This window comes from Diaporthe batatas (assembly GCF_019321695.1).
Source record: "Diaporthe batatas strain CRI 302-4 chromosome Unknown Contig00019, whole genome shotgun sequence".
In the NCBI taxonomy this organism is placed as follows: domain Eukaryota; kingdom Fungi; phylum Ascomycota; class Sordariomycetes; order Diaporthales; family Diaporthaceae; genus Diaporthe; species Diaporthe batatas.
In genome coordinates, this window is record NW_025408566.1 from 245,922 (window position 1) to 267,941 (window position 22,020).

The 22,020-nt window shown below is 59.2% G+C and overlaps 6 protein-coding genes across 6 annotated transcripts; 2 read left to right on the forward strand and 4 right to left on the reverse strand.

The window, feature by feature from the left end:
* Nucleotides 1-1,289: 1,289 nt before the first annotated feature.
* On the reverse strand, nt 1,290-9,444 carry KVR01_012476 (uncharacterized protein). The gene is made up of 5 exons (XM_044793242.1): nt 8,761-9,444; nt 6,384-8,653; nt 4,527-6,305; nt 2,333-4,274; nt 1,290-2,214 (listed from the first exon to the last, which is right to left on the reverse strand). Exons 2-5 carry the CDS (start codon nt 8,149-8,151, stop codon nt 2,082-2,084), a joined length of 5,622 nt encoding a protein of 1,873 aa, XP_044638664.1. The 5' UTR covers nt 8,152-8,653; nt 8,761-9,444; the 3' UTR covers nt 1,290-2,081.
* Nucleotides 9,445-11,053: 1,609 nt separating this feature from the next.
* KVR01_012458 (hydrolase) lies at nt 11,054-14,189 on the reverse strand. The gene is made up of 3 exons (XM_044782820.1): nt 13,281-14,189; nt 11,965-13,215; nt 11,054-11,892 (listed from the first exon to the last, which is right to left on the reverse strand). Exons 1-3 carry the CDS (start codon nt 13,665-13,667, stop codon nt 11,206-11,208), a joined length of 2,325 nt encoding a protein of 774 aa, XP_044638646.1. The 5' UTR covers nt 13,668-14,189; the 3' UTR covers nt 11,054-11,205.
* Nucleotides 14,190-14,595: 406 nt separating this feature from the next.
* KVR01_012353 (DNA primase subunit PRI1) lies at nt 14,596-16,364 on the forward strand (the record flags this gene model as incomplete). Its single annotated transcript, XM_044790530.1, has 4 exons — nt 14,596-14,906; nt 14,965-15,165; nt 15,224-15,670; nt 15,728-16,364. The coding sequence occupies 4 exons, from the start codon at nt 14,596-14,598 to the stop codon at nt 16,362-16,364; spliced, it is 1,596 nt and encodes a 531-aa protein (XP_044638541.1).
* An 814-nt stretch (nt 16,365-17,178) lies between these two features.
* On the forward strand, nt 17,179-18,405 carry KVR01_012323 (uncharacterized protein; the record flags this gene model as incomplete). The annotated part of the gene is made up of 2 exons (XM_044784685.1): nt 17,179-17,726; nt 17,796-18,405. 2 exons carry the CDS (start codon nt 17,179-17,181, stop codon nt 18,403-18,405), a joined length of 1,158 nt encoding a protein of 385 aa, XP_044638511.1.
* Nucleotides 18,406-18,626: 221 nt separating this feature from the next.
* On the reverse strand, nt 18,627-19,922 carry KVR01_012430 (tRNA (guanine(9)-N(1))-methyltransferase; the record flags this gene model as incomplete). Its single annotated transcript, XM_044786614.1, has 1 exon — nt 18,627-19,922. The coding sequence occupies one exon, from the start codon at nt 19,920-19,922 to the stop codon at nt 18,627-18,629; it is 1,296 nt and encodes a 431-aa protein (XP_044638618.1).
* A 707-nt stretch (nt 19,923-20,629) lies between these two features.
* On the reverse strand, nt 20,630-22,016 carry KVR01_012317 (uncharacterized protein). The gene has a single exon (XM_044793473.1). The coding sequence runs from the start codon at nt 21,661-21,663 to the stop codon at nt 20,665-20,667; it is 999 nt and encodes a 332-aa protein (XP_044638505.1). The 5' UTR covers nt 21,664-22,016; the 3' UTR covers nt 20,630-20,664.
* Between the last annotated feature and the right edge of the window lie 4 nt (nt 22,017-22,020).

Below are 22,020 nucleotides of genomic sequence, written 5' to 3' on the forward strand. Positions count from 1 at the left end.
ATACTCTCTGACCGCTTCAGCCTTCAGCCGGTCATCGCCAGAGGCATGATGATCATGTCCCGGGTCTAGATGTCCTGAGCGGGCTCAAAGGCCACACTCGAATGGTATGGTTACCACGCAGGCTGGATGCGATAAAGTGGAATGCAGCAGGCGTGTCCACGACGAAGCGTGGCCAAACAAGTTTCTCGATACACAGTACTGCTTGGCTGTACTGCGCGGGCCAGGGGCACAGCGAGAAGCATGCACATTAAGGGTACCTGGTCCAACGGCAATTCCCGGTTTTTGAGTTTCTCCAAGAGAGACTCAGCAATACATTGTGACAAGGCCTGCCGGCCCAGCTCCGGATGGCCGCGTCTGGTCAGCCCGACCGGGGCAGGCCATCACGGCCTTCTCCGTCTCTGCGGTCCAGCTGAGACATGTGCTCTTTGCGTTTGTTTGTTTCTCCATTCTTCTTTTTGTCCCCCTTTCCCCACAGTAGAGATAATGTTATCGGCAGGAATCACCGCGATGCCTTCAAAGAGCGCAGCAGGGCACCCCCGGGACGGACTGTGCTCTCGCCCTTCTCCCGCGGTCTGAAGTTGGAAGACACGCACAGCTAGATCGCATGATGTTCGGGCAGCCCGGATGAGGATTATACTCGCGCGGGGTTGAACACATGGGCCGAGTTCGATGAGGATGGCATAGAGCATCTTGGTTAACGCGTGCCTGAAAGGTAGGCGCATACTTTGATGAACATCTCAAAAATTTCAACTCTGTCAGCACTCTGCCAGCAGAGGATCCGTTTCTCTCTCGCCCAAGATGAGATAGATTGCAGACATCAAGGGCTCCCGAAGCCGTGCAGGTTTGCCTGACTCTTCACGTGCTCGTAGCCTGTTGCGCAGTCTGGGGGGCAACCTTGACCTACCCATACCATGCGGACAAAGATCTCGTTCCAAAGTGACTCACAATTGTTGGAACTCCGATTGCGCTGGCAGGCGGGTCTGTCTCAGCAGTTCGTCGCGTTTCCACCTGTCTCACATGTCTCCCTGCAACAGAAAGCTTTACCGCACGCGAGTGCCCACCGCGGGAAGTTCCAGGTCGAGAACGAAAATAACCACATTACGGGGAACAAACCCAAATACATGTGTGTATGTGTGTATGTTGCCAGGAACGGGCCAGCACGCGGAGGAAGCCGAACACGGCCGGCGCGGCTTCCGCCCACAGTCCCGCTGAGGAGGAAGCCCCTGGCCGTGGAGTCACAACGAGCACTTGTAGAAAGACAACACACCTCACGCAGTCGAGCGTCCATGGTCTCTCCAGCCGCTTGGATCTGAATTTCGCTACCGAGTTTAATCATTATGCAGACGGAGATAGTCGTCATCTAGGCCCAGGCGTGCGCCGACAAATGGACCAAACCCCGCGCCCCCATTCTTAACCCAACACCCAGATACTGGGAAGAGTCGTGGCTGAACGATGTGACCGACCATCTCATTACAGCCCCCCTGCCATAAAAAAAGAGAACATCAAAGGAAACGCTATGCAAATGCTGAAAAAAAAACTACTATGCCTATATCCGAATCTCCCAGTCCCCATGGCCGTCCCCATCTCGCTGCCCCAAAGCCCCGACGAGTGCAGAAAACCAAAAGAAAAGGCATGTCAGGGGAGAGTTATGGGTGTGGAGTAATGTGTATGAGTATATGTATGTTAGTACGAGTATGGATATGAGTGTAGTATATCCAAGAACAACCCCTGACCAACCCCCTCCGCTCACTCAGCCCGTGAGCAAGCTTGGGGGAAACACACCGTCGCCAGCTTGGGGTGTACAAAAATAGCCATTGGTTCATTGACCTGTTCCTATAAGAGAAAGCCGGCTTCGCGGGCGCGTTTGATGATGTACAATGCCGCGAGATGTGGCATCTTTTGGCGTGCATCCGAGACCGGGTCATTGTCGCAAAGGAGGAAAAGGACCCATTCGAAGTTGCTTTTCTGATGGCGGATGCTGTTCCACGATGCAGAAGTGGCAGGGACGCGTGGATTTCCGCGTGTCTTCAGCATGCGCAGTCACCGGGAAGCGTGCGAGGGGACACCGGATGCCGACCCCTTTACTCCGCGGTCTTCCACGTCCCCTTGATTTTGGCGTACAAGTCGGTGTGATGGAAGTCATAGTCATCCCTGAAGACGCAGAACGGATGCTCGGCAAGAAGCTTGGTGGCTGTGGGGCGTTCCTCGGGGTTTCTGAAAAAAAAAAAATGGCACCGCAGCGTCAGCAAAAGGAGATCACTCCCCACAGAAAAAAGAAGGGGACTAGTGGTCCCAGGGGCTAAATGAGTAGAAGAGGGCAGGGGGGACTTACACCGTGAAACAATCCCACATGAAGGCCAGCGCCACCGGGCTCACCGCCGCAGAGACCTCTTCGGGAATGGGTGGCGTCTCTCCGTTGGCGATCTTGTATATGGCGCCGACTGCCTCGTCCTTGGACCACGGCCGGCGCCCGGCAAACATCTCGAGGACCACGCAGCCCAGCGACCAAATGTCCACCTTTGCGCTGTAGCCCTCGCCCTGACTGCGGATCACCTCGGGCGCCATCCAGAAGACGGAGCCCTGCATCGAGTTGGTCTTGTCATTGCCGTAGATATTGTCCGTCTTCTTGCTGATGCCAAAGTCCGAGATCTTGGCCGTGCCGTCGACGTCCAGCAGGATGTTGTCCGCCTTGAGGTCGCGATGGAGGATGCCCTCGCGATGAAGGTAGGCCAGGCCTGACAGCGTCTGCCGTGTCAGGCTTGCCACGACGGATTCCTCAAACTTGCCGTGCTTCCTCACGCAACTGCCCATGCTGCCACCGGGAATGTACTCGAGGAAGATGGAAATGCTGGTCTCCTTCCTCTCGCATCCAAGGTACTGCACGATGTTCACGTGGTCGAGGTGCTGCATCGTGTCGATCTCCTGGTCCAGCGCGGCGACGAGCTCCTTCATCTTGGCCTTGTCACCCCCTGCGGCCTTGGGGTTGACCTCGACTTCCTTGACCGCCAGGAATTCACCCGTCGTCGCGTTCATACCGAGGTAGACCCGCCCATACGTGCCCTTGCCGATGAGCTGGCCCTTGAACCATCGGAACGTGGTCTGTCGCTTGGGGATCTGGTTGTTGGCGTTGTGTGGCAGGCTGGGCAGGTGGTCCTGTGGGATCTGCGGGAGGATCATGGACCCCCGCTGCGGCCTGATCTGCACGATGTTGGCATTGAACATCTTGGTCGACTTGCGTCGCATGAGGTTCGTGTTCTTGTTCGCGGCGGCTGCCGTGCTGCTATTCGGAGTCGGCGGCACCGGCGGCGCCATTCCAGCGCCTTGTGTGTAGCGCTTGTGGGCCACCTCTCTGATGGACTTCATCCTGCCCAAGCCCTGGGACCGCCGCGTGCTTCTCTGTGCCGCGCTGACAAACGAAGCCGGCCGTTCGAGTGCCTTGAGGGTGGATTCATCACTGCCAAGGGTGTCACTGTCGTTGTATATAGTACTGATCCTGGAAGATGTTACTGGCTTCGACTGCTGCCCCGGTTGCTCCTCCGTCTCCTCGGCTATCGGACTGGGCGGCAGATCGCCTGGGATCTCGGTGCCTTCCTCCAGTACGGGCTGGTCCACGTCCAGGTTGGGGAAAAAGTCCTCGAGGTTGTTGATCAGCGCGTCGGTGGGAGGACGATTTGCCCAGATCGAGGTGTCCTTCTCCATAAAACTCTTACGCCTGCTAAGCTTTACGTCATTGTCGTTGGAGTCCCAGCCCTCGGAGTGCGGCGTGTTAGGTGTTCTCTTTGAGCCCTTGGATGAGTGGTCATCATCGTCGCCTGCCGGTGTCTTGCCCCCGGACGAGGGCGGCAGCTTTGGGCTCGTGAACGATACCGACAGCCCCTTCTTACCGCGCTTGGTGTTCACAGTCAGGCTCGGCCGCTTGCCGAGATTGCTGGCTTCGCGTGCTACCTCCTCCTCGTCCCCGTCGCTGTCCTCATCATTCCAGAAGGTGCCATCCTTGCTAACAGGCGACGCTTTCGCCACAGGCTGTTTCAGAAGCTCCTTGCCCTTGCTGGGAGCGCTGGGGGCACCACGTCCGGCCAGGGGTTTCGCAAATAGCCCGTCGTCCGAGTCGTCGTCCGAGTCGTTATCCTCTTCCTCGTCTGAGGAGGAGTCCCCGTCGAAGATTCTGGGCTTGACGACCACCTTGGGCAGCTGCGGCGGCTTGTCCGACACGGTCCTTGCTGTCGGGCTGACGTCGCCCGCGGAGGCTTTTCTTCGAGACTTGGCGTCTTCTCCTGTTTGTTGTTGTTTAGCTTCAATGTCAATCCTGAGTGGGTGCCTAGCAGATCTGGTGCTGTTCCTCGTCCTGTTCCGTCTCCCAAGGGGTGAGTATGTTCTGGGCAGCCGGGTTCCGCCAGGTGAGTAGTCGGGCACATCAAACGCCACACCCCCCGGGCTCATGGTCAGAGAGCCGGGGTTCGGTGGCGTTCGCGGTCGCGGACCACGGTGGTATCCACGCAATGAAATGCTCGATCGAGCATCCTTACCTGCTTCATCCCCTGATCCGGTCCCTGCGAACTCGTTGTCACCTTCCGCTTCCGCCCTGTTTGGTGAGTTGCCCCTTCCGGCACCGCCGGGGTGTGCGATGCCGCCGAGGCCGCGGCCGATACCAGCAAGCGCAGCTCCGATGCCACCGAGGGCCTGGCGCTCGTTGTTTGGTCTCCTCTTCTCGGCCATCTGCTTTGGGCTCTCGGAAATACCTGTGCTCAGTCGCTTGGTGGGGAAACCGTCCATGCTCCCTTGGCTCGTCCGTTGGTGCGAGCCGCGTTTCGAGAGCGAGTTCGCCTTGATGAGGGTCGCTGAGGGATCGAGAGGCGCCGCGGGAGCGCGCCTCTGCGGGGCAAAGGCGCTGTCGAATGGTTTCTTGTCTTCAAACGGCGAGTTGCGTGGCTCGTCAAAGTTGACAACGCGGCCCACGATACCGCTGTATGTGTTTGCACCATTGTCCGAGGGTGAGTTACCGCTCTCTTTGGCAGCCTTGCGCTTGGCCAGATACTCCTGCTGCTTCCTGTGCATCTCGGCCTTGTATGCTTCCGCCTGCTGCGTGAGGTCGCCGTCGTCGCTCTTGTTGTCACTCGCCCCGTCGTTCTGCCCGTTCGCTGACGTCTTGTCCTTGTCACCTCCGGTGAGGGTGTTCTGCCTGGATGCCGGCGGAGAGGAGCTAGACCTCCTGCGCTGTCCGTTCAGGCGCGCGTACGTATCCTCGTCCATCTTCGCACCCGCAGGCAAGTAGGCCGGCGAGAGCGCATCCTGTGGCTGGCCGATATTCACCCCCAGGCCGCCCATGTTTCCAGGCCGGACGAATATCTTCAGAGACCCGGCGGCGTCCGCCCTCGATTTCTTCTTGGCGACTAGCCTGTTGTCGTCCAGCGCATCATCGTGATCAAACTTGCCTAGTTCGGTGAGATAAAACTCAGCGCCATCCGCGTCCGGCAGGCCGAGGTTGACGCATATCAGTTGTCTAAGATCCGATGCGGATTCCATATCCGAGACGTCCACCATGCGGTAATTCCAATAGTCCAGCGTGGCGAGGATGAATATCCTGCCCCTGGTGATGCGCCTCGACCTCATCGATGATGCTGGCCTCTGCTGCTCCGTGGAGAAGCTCGAGCCCGGCCTGTCGAGTGATGTCTCGCTCGCGTTTCCTCTGCTCCCCAGCGAGTGCTGCTTGAGCTGCATGGGGCTCGTGGGCGACTCGGGGTCGTCATGATGCTTCTTCTTGCGGGGGTTGAGGAACGACAGGAACGACTTGGTCTCCCTCGCAGACCCAGGTGGCTCGCTCGCGCCAGCGGACCGGTCGCCAGCCGACGAGTTGTCGCCGAGCGGACTGGGCCGATTGCCGCCGTCGTGGCCATACCGGCGTGTGTCCTTGGCCATTTCGGCGGTCATCTGGGACCGCAGAGCCTGGCTCGCGTCGGGCGGGACGCCAGACCCATATATAGCCGCATTTGACGAGACCGACTCGGTGGAGTTTCGATTTCGGTGGCTCCCAAATCTCCCGCCGGGTGAGGAAGCGAGATTGGGGGCCGTGGAAGACGAGAAAAGGCCTTGGGTCGGCGCCGGGCTCGCCGCGGGGCTGTATCCTCGGTTGCTGCTGCGCTCGTTATTGCTATTGCTATTGCTGTTGTTGTTGTTGCCACTGCTGCTGCCGTTGTTGTTATTGGTCGTTCCTACCTCTCCGAAGTCACTAGCGACCGGGCTGTGGCGGCGGGAGCCTTCGTCGTCGATGCTACCTAGCAGCAGTTTCCTGTGGTTGCCTCCGGGGTCTGAAGAATTGACTGAGTTACTAACACCGTTCCAAAGAATGGGTATGGTCTGCGTCCGTAGCTGTGATGATGACCTACGTCCAACTGAGAATCCAGGGCCTGGGGCCTTGATAGGAGTGTCTGGAGAGCCGCTGTCCGGGCCCGCACTGGTGGGTACGAGAGGGGTGTTACTCGTCGAGCCAGTCCTCCCGTGGGATGATACCCCGGTCGTGGTTAGTGGCTCGCCCCTTACAATGCTGCGGATCAGGCGGCGCATCCTCTTGCCCTCCTCCCTCTCGCGCGACTGATCCCAGCCGGTCCCGCTGCTGGTGCACTCTGTTGCTAGCCGCGGGTAAACCTGCTGGTGCATCATGCCGAAATTGCCACGGCCGCCGTGGCCGCTCCCGAGCTCGAGGAACCTGGACCCGTGCAGGTCCAGGGCGCGAAAGGTCGAGAGCCAGTCCTTGCTGAAGTTGTTGGCCTGGAGCCACGACAGCACGCGGTCCAGCGGCCACTGCGAGGCCAGCTCGGGTGGGATGCCCGACGCACCGCCGGCCGTGGTGGCATTCGAGGTCGTCGAGTTGCCCCTGTTGTGGGTTCCGTACGTATCGACGGGCGTGGAGATGGTCGTGTCGCTGTTTGCTGTCCCCAGGCTCCCCAGGCTGCCGAGCCACGAGCTCTGGGAGGTGGCGGACCACGTCGACATGTCGTCCATGCCCAGGCCGGGGATGCCAACGCCCTCCCCGTACGTGTCACCCTGTGGGATGTAAGTAGCCGACATCTGCATGCTCTCGCTGGGGGGCGGGGGCGGGGGTATGGCGATCTGCTGGCCGTTGACGTTCTTGTATGGCTGTGGGTTGTACGGGCGGGGCGCCTGCTGAGGCGGGGGCGGGGGGATGTAGGACCCGTAGGTGGTATTCCAGGTGCCCTGCCATTGTGTCGCGCTGCCGGGGGGCGGACCCGGGGGAGGCGGAAGCCCGCTGGGAGGAGGCCCGCCCGGAGGCCCCGGCAGGGACATTGCGCCAGCCGGGGCGCTGGGGTACCGAGGCGGAGGGGGAGGTATGTTGGTCATGATGCTGTTCATGCCTCCCAGCTGCGCGGGCGGCGACATGGGCGGGGGCGGGGGAGGGACCTGGAAAGGCCTGGAGGGGTCGACCCCTGACGCCTGGCGCTGCCCGTACATGCTGCTGAGGTTGTTGAAGCTCGCGGACGAGCTCAGGGCCGGGGCGGGGGCGGTGTGCGACCTCGACTGAGGATACGACAGGGTGGTGGTCGGGGGCGGCTGGGAAGGCGGGGAGGGGACGGCGGCGGGCACGGGGGTGCGGCGTGCGTGGGGTGGTGGTGGGCGGGTCGAAGGAGGGAAGGCGACGGCGCGGTTCGTGGATCTGGCGGGAGAATCGGCGGGGGGTCCGGGGGAGTCGGGGGGCGGCACGGGCGAGAGTGGGCCGCTGGCGGTGTTGGCCCTCCTCCTCTGGGCGTGGGGCTCGTGGGCGGAGGCGGAGAGGTAGTGGGAGGTGGTAGGAGGTGAGTTGGCGATGGCGGGATAGGGAGAGCCGGCGCCTAGGCTGGAGAGGAGGGAGGAGTTGGAGCCGAGGGTGGGGACGTCGTCGAAGAGCACGCCGTCGAGCTTGGCGATGTCCTCGGTGCCTTTGCGGTCCAGCAGGAAGGTCGGCCGGGCGAGCTTTGTGGAGGTGGCATCTAGAGACGAAGGCGGGTGAGGAAGGCCCGCGAGGGGGGATCTGGAGTTGTAGGGGCTCAGCAGCCCAAGCCCGCCGTTCGCGTGGTCTCTGTCGCGGTCGCGGTCGCGGTCGGCCTGTCGTGAGGAGAGACTCGAGATGGAGCGCTGGCGCTGGATGCTCCTGCTCATTTGACCGAGGGGGCGGGTTCTTTGTGCGAGGCGAGGTCAGAGGGCATGCTGTGGTGGGCGGGACACGGGAGATGGCGCATCCGGTTGCTTGGGCAGGCTGGCAGGCTGGCAGGGTGGCCGGCGAGGCAGGATGCAGGGGGGGCCGGGACTAAAATCAAAGATGGGGCGCAGTGCTGGGTGCTGGGTGCTGGTGGTGGGGATTCGGGATCACAGTATGGATCTCCCAGAAACTAGAAGAAGGTGGAAAAAAAAAAAAAAAGAGAACAAGACTATGGGGACTGTGAAACCTTGGGCGATCGACAGCAGAGCCCAAGGCAGGTTCCGTCCGTGGGGTCTTTTTTTAGAGGGGGGAGAGAAGGTCCCAAAGTCCCAAAAGAATTGGTGTTAGGCTGCCCAACCTGCCACCCCAAAACAGCAGCAGCAGCAGCAGCAGCACGAACACTCTCCACTCTCCACACAACAGGCAGTATACACAGTATGCATGCAGTCTCGGCACAACGCACTGGTGCTGTGTCAATGGCATGTCCTGTCCTGTCAATTGGCAGAGGGGCACAAGAACAGAAGGGCAGGAGACAGAACAACAACAGTACGGATGCGCGCGGTACTCACAGCTAATACGAATTATTGAATGGCGCCAAGCGTGTGGCACCGAAGGAACAGGTCCCCTATCTCTGCGCGTCCTCTCCTCTGAGAGCCTGAGAGCCCGTGACTGAGGTCTGTGTTCCTCCGCACACGTGCTTATCGTTCGAACACGGGGGCACGGGCGTCTGTTCCTGTTCCTGGACCTCTCTGTCGGGAGGGGGTGGGGGGGATTGGCCGAGGAACGAGTCGAGACTCGAGGCTAGGCGCGGACGGCCAGACAGCCAGACGGCGTCGACTTCTTCGCCTGCTTCTAGCTCGCAACCAGGGTCTCTAGCTTGGAGCCCGTTGGGCTTGGCTGGCCCCCTCTGCTTAGCCGCTGCGGTGGGTTCTCTGCGTTGCTGCGTGCTGCGTGTGCGGCGGGCGTCTGGCGGGCGACTTGGTTGCTAGGGCGGGACGACGAGAATGGGGCCGCTCGATTGTGGTGAGAGGACTCGGAAGGATGGCGGATGGCGGATGGCGGATGGATCAAGGAACCTGGGGGCGACACGGCGACACGGCTGCAGATGCAGCCCAAATGAATGCTGCTGTCTACCTCAGCAAGAATCTCACCAAGAGCACACGCCTGCGCGAATCAGGTCCTCCTCGGCCTTGCCAGCTCACGTCGCACCGCAGTAGCTCGACCAAAGTGCTGCTCCAAGCTGTCTGACCGAGACCGTTGCCTGTAAGGGGCAGGGGGTGCGTGGGTGGGGTGCGTTGGACGAGAGGCACTCTATGTAGACTACTCCGTAGATCTGCAGATAATCAAACGCCAGGAAGCTGCCGCAGAGCATGTATGGCCTTTGCTGGGAGAGTAGAAGAGGAGAAAGAAAGAAAAAAGAAACTCCGAGTAAACAGTCGTCCAACATAGCAACACAACCGTTTACTGACGACCATAATACATAAATCATAAATCAGTTGCTGACAACCTTGCTTCCCTTCAGTCCTGATGTCAGTCCTGATGCCAGTCAGGGGCAGACCAGGTAGCTTCTCACAGGAGCTGTGTCTTAGCAACATTCAATTCGGCTGCACGACCTGTCAGTCCAGTCCCTGACAGCTTCCCCCCCCCCCCTCTTCCTTTCTTTATCTGTTTGTCTGTGTACTGTCGTGCCACAACCCAGGAACCATGATCAACAAGCTGTCACCTACACGTGTAGGGCACACATTGCAGGGTCATCGTGACAGGGATCCCTTCCGCACACACACCCAGCAGCGGGCCCAAGATACGCTCTGCAGATCCATCTCATCATCCACGATTCGCAGGCTCCGTGTTTCTCGTCCTTCACGTGTGACACGGCAAACCGCAGGACAAAACACGTTTTTGGGAGGAAATCCAGCTTGCCCCCTCTTGTCACGTCTCTCTGTTGTCCAAACATCTGCCACACACGCCCAATGGCCTCTTCCCCTATCAGCAGCGTTGGAGATACTTATACTGACTGACCTGGCCCGCTGTATGTGCCCTAGGTTCAAGACATAAGAATAGCCTAGTCTGCCGTCTTACTCGTTCCCTCCATCAATCGTTCAAGAAATGGTCGGCGACGTCACCGCCTGTCAACGCTATAATCGCCATCCCGGCCCTTTAAACGATGCAACACACTTCCATGGTACGGGGTGCTGTGTAGCCACCCAAGAAGTACCATAGAGCCCTGTTCCTTGGCCTCGGCACTTCAAAGCCCCATGGCCCGCTCACACACACACATTGACCACACCACTACTGAGCATCCCCATCTACACTATTAGATCAAGCAGCACAGCATCGTGTCCCGAGGGGACATCGACCCGTCCCCGAAACAGGCCCACCATTGTGTGCCTGATGCGGCCCAGGGCTGGGTCCCACAAGGCTCGCGCGTCGCAGGGCCAAAAGGACCTCGCCTAACTGGTGGGGACGGCAAGGTGTTTGGTTTGGGCATGGTGTTTGGGATCGACTTGTTCAGAGCTAGAGATCCGGATCTGATTGCCACGCGCCTGCGGCAACAGCACAATGGCCTGTGACAAGACCCCTCCAAGGCAACGGGGGCTTTGTTTCCCCCCGTAGACCCGCAGAGACACATATAGCCGCCGCCGGCTGGGCCGGCACTCTGCTGGGATTAATTCCCGGAGTGCTTCGGGGTGGCCGTGCGAGCTCGATCCCCTAATAATGCATGATTGCCTTTTGTGCGCTCGCCCATGCGCGAAACACCACTCCTGGACGAGGACGGCTGAAAAGACATTGATCAGGCCATACATCATATCCACATTCTCCGTGTTGTTCCCGTTTCCCTATGCCTTCCCCCCCCCCCCCCAGGTCGGGCCATTCCTTGATACCGTTCCCGATTGACGTTACAATCTGTTATATACGAATTGGCCAATAACAATTGCTATGCCTTTGCCTGCTGAATATGTACGCCGGTGTCAGCTTTCCTCCCAGAACGCTTGCACCTAACCCTCAGCTCAGTTTCACATCACCACACAACCGTTGCCCAGCCAGTTATTGATCATATCGTAATAACCTGGCTCCTCGCCAGGCGTACCCTCCTTTCCGTCGCCGGTATTGTATCTCCGGACCTGGCCGACAATCTTGATATCCTGCTCGCCCTTGCCGTGCCACCACCGCAGCCGCTGGATGCCGTCCTCGCCCTGCCCAATCTCCCACTTGCCGCCAGACACGTCCACCACGGAGCCCTCCCGCGGGAAGTGGTATTCCGGCAGGAACACCACTGTCGGTGCATCCTGGCTGGGCTCGTTCGCCGTGCGCAGCTTCAGAACGAACGTGCAGCTCCTCAGGTCGAACGTGTAGTGCGTGATGTCCCCGCTCACGGCCACCGGTGCCGGCCGGACGTAGGCCTCCGCGGCACGATAGCCCGGGGTTGCCTTGAGGCCCGGGTCGGTGGTATCCATCAGCTGGGATGGGCTGCCCGAGCTGGGAGGATGGCTCGGGTTGGGCGATGCCGAGGCGGCATCGTTCGTGAGCGTCTTCTTGAGGTTGCTTGGCGTCACCGCGACGTCCTCGGAGAGCCGAGAATTCGTAGACCCCGAGGACTCAGTCTTGGGAGGGGGCACGGCAGAGATGGACAGAGGCTTGTCGTCGAGCGAGTAGATCGAAAGATCCTCCCCGTTCCACTGATCGCCCCATTGGTGGACGTTCTACATTTCCGAGGTCAGTATTGTGTGTCCGCTTACCCGCGGGCGCGCTCTGAGAAAAATGAATATGCTCACATTAGTGGTGTAAAGCCAGAGTGAGTAGCCCTCCATCCTACTGCCCTCGACAGCAAAGTGGTTCGCATCCATGGCTGCGCTCTGGCTAGAGTAGTCTCCCGTCTTGTAGGCATACTTGTCATCCATGTCATATGGAATGCCAAACTCTGTCAGGACGCAGGGGTGGTTACCCATGTAGTCCAGCCCCTCCTTCCTCATCGCGGCCAGTTGGTCCCGGAAGCAGTTCCGGATGGCAGTCTCGCCGATCTTGATGCCGAACGCAGGTGTGAGATATCTTCCTCGGAGAATGCCCAGAACATCCACATTCCAGGTCCGGTTCCATCTCTTGGTCATTAGGGTTATGCCGTCGTAATAGTGCGGGGCGTACACCATATTCGGGTCGTCGTCCACGGTCCCCTTGATGTTGGGCGGCAGCTCAAGCACTGGTGGCTGGCACAACATGATCGCTTCCGGGTGATGTGACCGGATCCTGTCACGATACTGCCTGTAGAAATCCATGAACCAGTTGTTGGTGAAGTAGGGATAGTTCGCCACCGCCCCGTTCCTTGGGTCGTGGGCGAAGTAGTCCTTGCGGAGCAGCGTGTTTGAGCTAGGATCCCATACCCCGTGCTGCGCCCACACACACTCCCCCAGCTTCCACCCAGGATCGCGCTCCCATTTGTACCGCGAATCATTGTAGTCAGCAGGCAGCCAGGCGGTCTCGCCCCGAGGGTCAATGAGCGTCCGTCCGACCTTGTATGGCCCCAGGCCGCCCATATCCCACGTGTCAACCTCGCACGCACGCCCAGACCCGGTAAGAATGGCCTGCCAGATGGTCGGGCACGATCCCTTCTTGAGGGCCTGCTCCTTGGGGATGACGCTCATGTCTTCGAGTCCAATCAAGCCCCGTGCCGGCTCGTTCATGCTCTCCCATCCAAAGACGACCTCATTGAGAATGTCGCCAGCATCCTTGATCCTCCTTGCTAGGTGCTCCACGGCGTCGAAGAAGTGGCGCTGTAGGTAGTCTTGAATGTTTAGGCCGTCCACGATGCACTTGGGTGTGAACGCCTTTCCCGCGAAGAACATTGTGAATATGGTCGCAACAGCAAGGCGGTTGTAATTAGTCGACCATATCATCTTGGGGTAGTTCTCGGGCTCTGGATAAGTATTGTGCACTATGGCTGCCTCGGTGGCGGCGAAGGACTGCGGGTTCAGGCCGGCGAGGTATAGCGTCCACATTGGGGCGCCAGAGCCGCCAGAGAACCTCGACCACTGCGCGGGTCAGTACGCTGGCTTCCATACAGAGTGCGAGGTGCGAGAGCCCAGGGCGAACATACCACGTCTTGGTGGGGGTCCATGTATATAAAGAAGCCGTAGTCCTTTGCTGTCCTCAAAACCTCAATGGTATGGCTTATCCACTCCTCGTCGTATATTCCAGGACCCCTGGCCTCGATGGCCTCCCAGGTGAAGACATATCGTATCGTGTTGTAGCCGAAACGCCTCAGCCTGGCGAAATGCACATGGGCATCGTCCTTGGTGAATGGCCTCTTGTGGAAGCTGACGTTGTCTCCGTCGAAAAAGTTGTCGGAGACCTGGGAGGGCTGGTCGAAGGGCTCGCTGGGGTACTTGGCATCGCCGGCAACATTGATACCGCGGAGGATGACCTGGCGGCCAGATGCATCGACAAACTTGCCCTGCTCAATGAGAAGACGGAGTGGGGCCATAACGGCAGGACAGGGCCGGGTACGGGTACGGGGTTGATGAATGTTCGCAGGCCGCCGCTCCGCAGAACCGAACGATTAGAGCTGGCGAGGTCATGCGACGAAAGGGCCAGACGTGTATAGGACACGGAATCGGAATGTAGTGGGTGGACTTTGGAACGATACAAGAAGCCAGGCCAGAGGCAGAGGGAGTCGAGGTGTTGGACTTTGATGGCGTCCTGGGCAATCAGCAGTTGTCTTCGAAGACACCAACGGGGTTGTCGGCCGATTCAAGCCCCGGCTCTCGATGACGTTGCGGAAACGGTTCACAGCGGCCGAGCGCGGGACGGGCTTGGGACGAGCTTCCTTGGTCACAGAACCGCAGAGCGTGCGCCTCACTGTGGAAATCGGGTGTCTGTCCCTCTCCAGCCGTACGACTGGACGAGATATCGTTCGAAGGTGAGATGTTCTGAATTCATCCCTTGAACAGCATCAATCGCCGCCCGCCAGCTTGTTAGACCGCCATGGCATTTCGCTGCATGTGACGTCGCGCCCGAGGATTTGCCGTTTCGATAATGCCACGCTCTGGCCAGCCCCCAGCCCCGCTTTACAAAGTACCTAGGTACTGTGTAGTCACCTGGACAGGGTGCAGCCCGCCACCTAGCCAGGTACACGCTCGGCCAATCTAGGTGCCTGGGCTGCTAAGGTCACCACTTATCTGTGGTGGAGATTCCGTGACCACCGAGTCGCGCTTGCACCGTTGCACCTGGGCCCAAGTACTCGGGTACGTCTGTGGCACTCAACGCGTCCCGACGCGTCTCACCAGCGACTTTTCTTCCTGCACTGTAAAACCACCGCACCACTTCGGTGAGACACACCCAGGCTCCTACACACCTCATCGTGCTGTTGTCCGTGTACAAATCTAGTTTTGGAAACAGATTTCGCTGTCATCATGCCTCATTCCACGTCTCCAGCATCCACTCCTCCCGTCCCAACGCCGACGAGCGAGGACGAAATGGAGCAAATGGAACAGGACGCGCCAGCCAACAATGGCACCCAACCAGACGAGAGCAACACGGAGATCACAATGGCCGAGGTGAACGCCCTGCGCTTAGAGGAGGAGCCAAAAAAGGAGGTCAACCTGGACGACCTGTTCGCAGATGTCGACTCAGACGACGATGAATTCTCAAGTACAAACAAGGCCACTCAGAGCCAGGTGCCGCCCACGAGCTCCCCTGCCCAGGATTCTCCTGGCACGCCTGAGTGAGCGGCCCTCACTTCGCCGTCGCTCCTGTAGCTAAGGCTGACGCAACTCTCCCAGTGACGGCGCCCCTATCAAAGCCAGCGCAAGCGACCCCGAGGTCATGCGCAGTTTCTACCAACGTCTCTTCCCGTGGCGATATCTGTTCCAGTGGCTGAACCACAGCCCTACGCCAACCAATGATTTTGCCCACAGAGAGTTTGCCTTCACATTACAAAACGACGCGTACTTGCGATACCAGTCCTTCCAGACGGCTGATCTGTAAGAAACCCCGTGTCGAAAACCGATGCTGGTATGGCCACAACTGACGCCCGTTCAGCATCCGCAAAGACGTCCTGCGCCTACTCCCCTCGCGTTTTGAGATCGGCCCTGTCTATACTACCAACCCGCGTGACCGGAAACAGCTCAAGAACCTGTCCGCCTTCCGACCCCTGGCGAAAGAGCTCTGCTTTGATATCGATCTGACAGACTACGACGACATTCGGACATGCTGCGACAAGGCCAACATTTGCATCAAGTGCTGGCAATTCATCACAATGGCTATACAAGTGGTCGACAAGGCGTTGCGTGACGATTTCGGTTTCAAGCACATCATGTGGGTCTACTCGGGCCGGCGTGGTGCTCACGCCTGGGTCTGCGACAAGAAGGCGCGCACCATGGAGGATCAGAAGAGAAGAGCTGTCGCGGGTTACCTGGAGGTACTCAAAGGCGGTGCACAGAGTGGCAAGAAGGTCAACGTCAGGAGACCATTGCACCCGCACTTGACGTAAGTCCCGTTGCGCACGCCTCGACTCCCGGCCGCACAAGCTGACATGGATCGCAGACGGAGCCTGGATATTCTGGCGCCGCATTTTGCAGAGGACGTACTAGAGAAGCAGGACCCCTGGGATACGGACGAGCGGGCGGAGAAGCTCCTGCAATTGCTGCCAGACAGGACTCTCAACGACTCCCTGCGAAAGAAGTGGGCGTCTGCGCCAGGGCGGTCTTCCACGTCCAAGTGGGCCGATATTGATGCCATCACCAAGGCCGGAGGCGCAGGCAAGAATCTCGACACAAAAGACCTCCTGGCCGCGAAGCAGGACATCGTGCTGGAGTACACATATCCCAGGCTCGATATCGAGGTCAGCAAGAAGCTGAACCACTTGCTCAAATCTCCATTCGTTGTGCATCCTGGCACGGGGAGGGTTTGCGTGCCCATTGACACGCGGCCGGGCAAGCTGGAGGATTTCGACCCTACGGCTGTGCCAACGGTGCAGACTCTCCTGGGGGAAATTGACGCGTGGGCAGAGGAAGAGGGCGCGGCAGGAGACGCCAAGACCAGCATCCAAGACTGGGAGAAGACCAGCCTGAAGCCCTACATCGAGCAGTTCAGGGCCTTTGTGGGGGCGTTGCTGAAGGATGAGAGGGGGGATGTGAAGGTGAAGAGGGAGCGGGAGGAACCCGACGCGATGGAATTCTGATCCTTGTCCGGTGGTATTGAGGTTTTGGATGGCGTCGGCCGCAGCAAGGAAAACCACGCGACAGTCGTCGAGCCTGCGCAGCCACACTGCCACATTGACGGCGAGGCAACGAGGCATGGGAATGGGGGCAACAATGTGCTGGCGTTCGGTATAATTCTGGGTTCCATGCGGTCATATTTTCCGTCCATCCGTCCTAGCCCGAGGCTGGGCGAAATCAACAATCTTTGCGCCGGCGTAACGGACGCGATGTCTATTGGTGCGCATCTTCCGCGCTGGCCACCGCGCCAGCATCCCCAGAGTTTCCCCAGACTGCCACTGGCTGTGCCCCCTGAATCCCGGCCCATGCCCACCTTGGATGCTACCTTCTCCAATACCCGCCTGGTCGCCCCAACTCGCCCGCCCGCATTTCCCCCATCAGCGAGGATTATAACCTAGAATGACTGTCGCTATAGCACGCGAGAGAGTCATTGACCACCTGCTTTCCGCGCGGGCGAGGAAGCTCAATGCGGCCAGGCACCCACTGCGCGAGATACACCGAGGTCTGATTATGCGGGGCACCCTGTCCCGGTCAGGAACGTGGGTTCCAGCGGGTGCGTGCATGATGCCATCATGGGCCAAGGGCAGCCTCCTGGCACATGCACAAATGCCGTGTGCCAGCCCATCTATATAAACATGAGAGGTTCGCGCGCCGGAATCCGAAAAGCGTGCACCCTTGGTCTGGTAAGAAGGTTGCATTCGCGGTTTTCTCCTGACGGTCCCGTCTTTATTTTTACTCGGAGGTAGTAACCCGTCCGACCCTGCATACCCCTTCACGATGGCGTCCCTCAAGCCCATCGTCTTGCTCTCGTCCCTCCTCTCCCTCACCCAGGCAAGCCCTCTTCACCACCCGGGGGGTGAGGTCACGACGTTTGAGAACAATGTCGTCTTCGTGCCGCCCTCGGACTACACAGACCCGCGAGTTCTCTACCCGCGCACCGCCGAGCTCACACTGCACGGCAATGTGCTCCTCGGAACATGGGAGAACTACTCGCCCGAGCCGCCACTGGTCTACTTCCCCATCTACAAGTCTGTCGACCACGGCAAGACCTGGAAGCACATCTCGAACGTGACCGACGACGTCAATGGGTGGGGCCTGAGGTATCAGCCATTCATCTACGAGCTGCCCGTCGACTTCGGTGGGTACAAGGCTGGTACGGTGCTGGTGGCTGGCAACAGCATCCCGACGGATCTGAGCGAGACCAAGATCGATGTCTATGCGAGCACGGACGCCGGGTGCACGTGGGAATTTGTGAGCAGTGTTGCCAGGGGAGGCGAGGCGCTGCCCAACAACGGGCTGACGCCTATCTGGGAGCCCTACATCGAGTGAGTTCGAGCCCCTGTTCTGAGCCCCCCCCCCCCCGATGGACATGAGTGACTCATGATCGTCATCAGGATGTTTGAAGACAAGCTCGTCCTGTACTACTCGGACCAGCGCGACCCAGACCACGGCCAGAAGCTCATCCACCAGACGACAACGGATCTTTTGACCTGGGCCGACCCGGTCGACGATGTTGCGTACGACGAGTACACCGACCGCCCGGGCATGACCACCATTGCCCAGCTGCCGACTGGCGACTACATCCTCACTTATGAGTGGGGCCACGACTTCTCCGGCCGCTACTCCTTCCCCGTGACATACCGCATCAACGCGAACCCGCTCGACTTCGCCAACAGCGAGCCGGTCGGCATTGTTGCCGCCAACACGGGCACCACCCCCACGGGCTCCCCTTATGTCGTCTGGAGCAGCGTCGGCGGCGAGAACGGCACCATCATCGTCAGCTGCGGCAACCTCGGCTCCGTCTTCACCAACCAGGCCCTCGGCGCCGCAGACCAGTGGTTCGAGCGCGAGACGCCTCAGCCTGCTGCGTACACGCGCCACCTCCGAGTCTTTGCCGAGGACCCAGACAAGCTGCTCATCAACGGCGCCGGCAAACTGCCCCCGTCGACCACCAACGAGGTGTCCCTGTCGGTTGTCTCTATCGAGGGGCTGCTGTCCTCGTAAGGAGGTGGGGCTGGATGGGAGAAGTTGGTACCTCACTTGTATATATGACTGTAAATACGACTCAAGTGCACTATGATCAACTGTGCGTTCAAGGTCTTTTGGTGTGCGAGTGCTTCAACACCGCGGCTCTTTTGTATGCAACTGGCCTTTTGAGCCGGTCTGGATTGCGGCCACGGGATGGTGGTGCCCACCAGATAGATTTGCATCTGGAGGCAAGGGTGCTATGTTGTAATCTCTTTCGAGACCTCTCCCTGGCCCTCGCCTGGTTGTTGCTGCTTCTCGTCCTGTCCAGCGTCGAGCTCTCCCTCTTTGCCATCTTCATCTTCGTCATCCCCCTCCCCGTTCTCGCCCTTCAGCTTGCCGCCCTTGCGTTTCGGGATGACCTCCTGGAACGCCTTGCCCCAGTCACCAGTCTCGAGCCATTTCGACATGATCTCGACCACGTGGTTCGTCGCGAGGACCTGCCGGCTCGCCATTTGCATGTAGTCGCCGATCGGTAGCTTAGCCGTCCGGATGCCCTTCTCCTCGGCGCGCTTCTGGCACAGGAGCTTCTCCCTGTTCCGGTCGACGATCCCGCCGATCACATAGCTCGTGTGCGGCTCGAGCTTTTCGAGGACATTCGGAGAGTCGGCGGAGAGATAGACGATGGAGTCGGTCGTGAACTCGGGGGTGGGCGCAGCCTCTTTCTCGGCCGATGTCCCGTCTTCGGGGGCATCCCCTCCCGCTTCTGTGGGCTTCTTATCGCCAGGTTGTTTCTCCGTGTCTTGTTGTCCGCCCAACGCAGGACAATACCTGCCACCCCTGGGTCCATGCATGATGTCCCAAGCGGTCTTGCCTGCCTCCACAAAGTCGTAGTCGACAAACCGCACGCCCTTGTAGTTGAGGTGCGTGTTCTGCATCACCGTCTCGAACCTCCGTTTCAGGAAGCCGCCCCAGGAGCTGACCAGTATGTGCGCCTGGTACTGGCCAGCCCTGTTCATGGCGTAGCATCTTGTGACCTGGGCGCCCAGTGACACGAGCTCGGGCTCGCGCATGTACTTCTCGAAGTCGCAGTCTATGATGAACGTAATGGGCACCACCACCTTCGGCTTGGGCTCCTTCTGCTCGGCGGCGACGATTTGTTTCATAGCCTCGCTCTTGTCGATGCCCTGTTCCTCGGCGAGCTTGGCTGCCTTCTCGTCGCGCTCGAGTCGTCTCCTGGCCGATTTCTCGTGCCGCTTGTCCTTTCGGACTGCCTTGCGGTCTTCCTTTTTCTGCTCCCAGAGTTTCTGGCGCTTCAATTTCTTCAACTGGTTTTTCGAGATCTTGGGCTGCCCTGTTGTGTCATCCGCAGGGTCGTCCGAGGCTTTCGACCCTGCGTTGTTGTCTGCTTCGTCCTCATTCTCTACATCGTCTTCTGCGTCATCTCTTGGCCGTTTTCTCGGGTTCGCTTCGGGGGATTTTGCTGGTGCATCGGCCATGTTGATGTCCAAAGGCTGTTCAGCCACAGAAGCCGTGGCTTTGTCGTCGCCCTCCATGTTTGCGGTTGTTGATGCTGTTAATCTGCGAATGAAACACTGGATGTGGTTTGCGCTGTTGGTGACCGAGCATAGGGACGGCCGCGTCGCGGGGTGCACTGGAACTTTTTGGCAGCTTGGGGTGGCAGAAACCCACCAGGGTAGGCGGTGGGGAGCTCCAAGCTTGGTGTCTCGGGCTGGGCCGCTTGATCTGCGGCATCGTGGTGGTGGTGGTGGGCGGCAGCTTGGTGGGAGCTGGGGTACCTGAAGTTCAGGCAAGCTATGCCCGGCAGTGCATGACCGTGTTGGCGGGCGGTTTCTTCGCTCGTGCGTGTAAATGATGGACAATATCTCGTTGACGGAATATCCTGTCTTTAGCTCAAGCACGGGTGTCAGTGCAGGTCGCTGTATAAGACCCATGGCGCTGCTGCCGGAAGAGCGTGAAGATGTTCTCAATCTCCACTCGCTTAATTGACTGTAGCTGACGACTCCAAATACTAATGGTCCAAGACAGGGTTTCAGGCATATGTAGAGTATGTCTTTGCAAATCGCTAGGCCGAGAATTCCCGCCCTGGTTATATCCCAACATTATTCTTGGCGCGTTACATACCACTGGCTAGGGCTCTCGATAAATCATGCAATTGATCTCCACTCAACTATAGCATATATGGCCTCGCCCACCCACCTACGCACTGAGGATACTCAGCAGTCCAAAGACACAAACATAACATACTTTGCCTGCGATGGGATCGAAGTGAGCCATTCATGAGTACGGGCCAAGAACCCCCAGAGTGTGTTCCCAGATCTTGTCTTGAGTCTTTTCCCGAAGCAGAGGCAAGACCCTCGCATTGGTACTACAGTCGCACTTGGAACTGGCGAGGAACAGGCCGTTGGCCTGCTTGCCTAGCGAGTTCACGCCGGGCCTGCCTTGCCATGGCACACCACGACCGCCAAAAGCAGCGCTGGTGCTCTCAAACAGGTGCCTCTGCCCAGACTCATCGTGGCTGAACGAGAACAGGGTAATGATGGGCTCAAGGAAAGCCCAGACGACCCAGGCCATGAACGAGTCCGGGTCACGGCCTCTTCTGACATTGCCCGTGCTGACCCACCCGGGCGTCGAGTGGATGAAAGTCACATTGGGGTTCTCGCCTGCCAGCCTCTCCAATGCCATTGTGTTCATAGCGGTGTACTGAATCTGAGCCTTGGCACCGCTGAAGTTGCCGGGTTTCTTCAGGTCCAGGTCATCCAGGTTGACCGCGCGGGACCACTCCATCCCGCCCGCCAGCACGCTGACGACCCTGGGGGACTCCGCCGCCTCCATGAGGGGCAGAAGCTGGAGGATGCAGAGCACCCGCGAGTAGTACTCGAGGCTCTGGGCGATCTCCACGCCCTCGGAGGTCTCCCTTCGAGGGCCGAATGGCGCGTAGCCCGCGGTGAGGAACAGCAGGTCGACACGTGTCTCCTTGCGCTTGATGACCTCGCACACTCTCTTCGTCTCTGCGAGTAGAGAAATCTCGCCCTCGACCCAGATGACCTCGGATTTGGGGTTGGTGGTGCGTAGCTCCCGGATGAGGGCTTCCGAGCGCTCCTCGGAGCTCTTGCGCCCGACGAGATAGACCCTCGCGCTGGCTCCTGTGGCGACCAGGGCCTTGATCGTCAGCTGTCCAATGCCCGAAGTGCCACCGACGAAGACGGCGACACGCGGCGCCGTGGCGTCGTTGATCATCGCGTTTGACGCTTGGATTTCGGTATAGGAGACCATGGCGAACAATGGTGATGCAGATGTGCGATTCCTCAGAATTTAGGTTGGAGACTATAGACTAGGAATTACCAGATACAAGAGTACAGATCTCCCAGGACTCCCATCTTTATAACAAATCGGTCTCGCTCACGGTGATTCATACTGATACATCCACGGAAAAGTGTCCGAAGCGGCAGAACTCGGTGTGTTTTTGGGCCGTCGATGGCGCACAGAGCATCATCTCGCGGCTGCCTGCTGCTGGTAGTCTGGGAGGAGGATCGGTTGGATCGACGTAGCCGGGTCCAAGATGGAGGGTTTCATGGCGGGGGAATTGAATGTTTGCCTTTTTGGCGGACGGTTGACGAAAGTCTCAGAGGA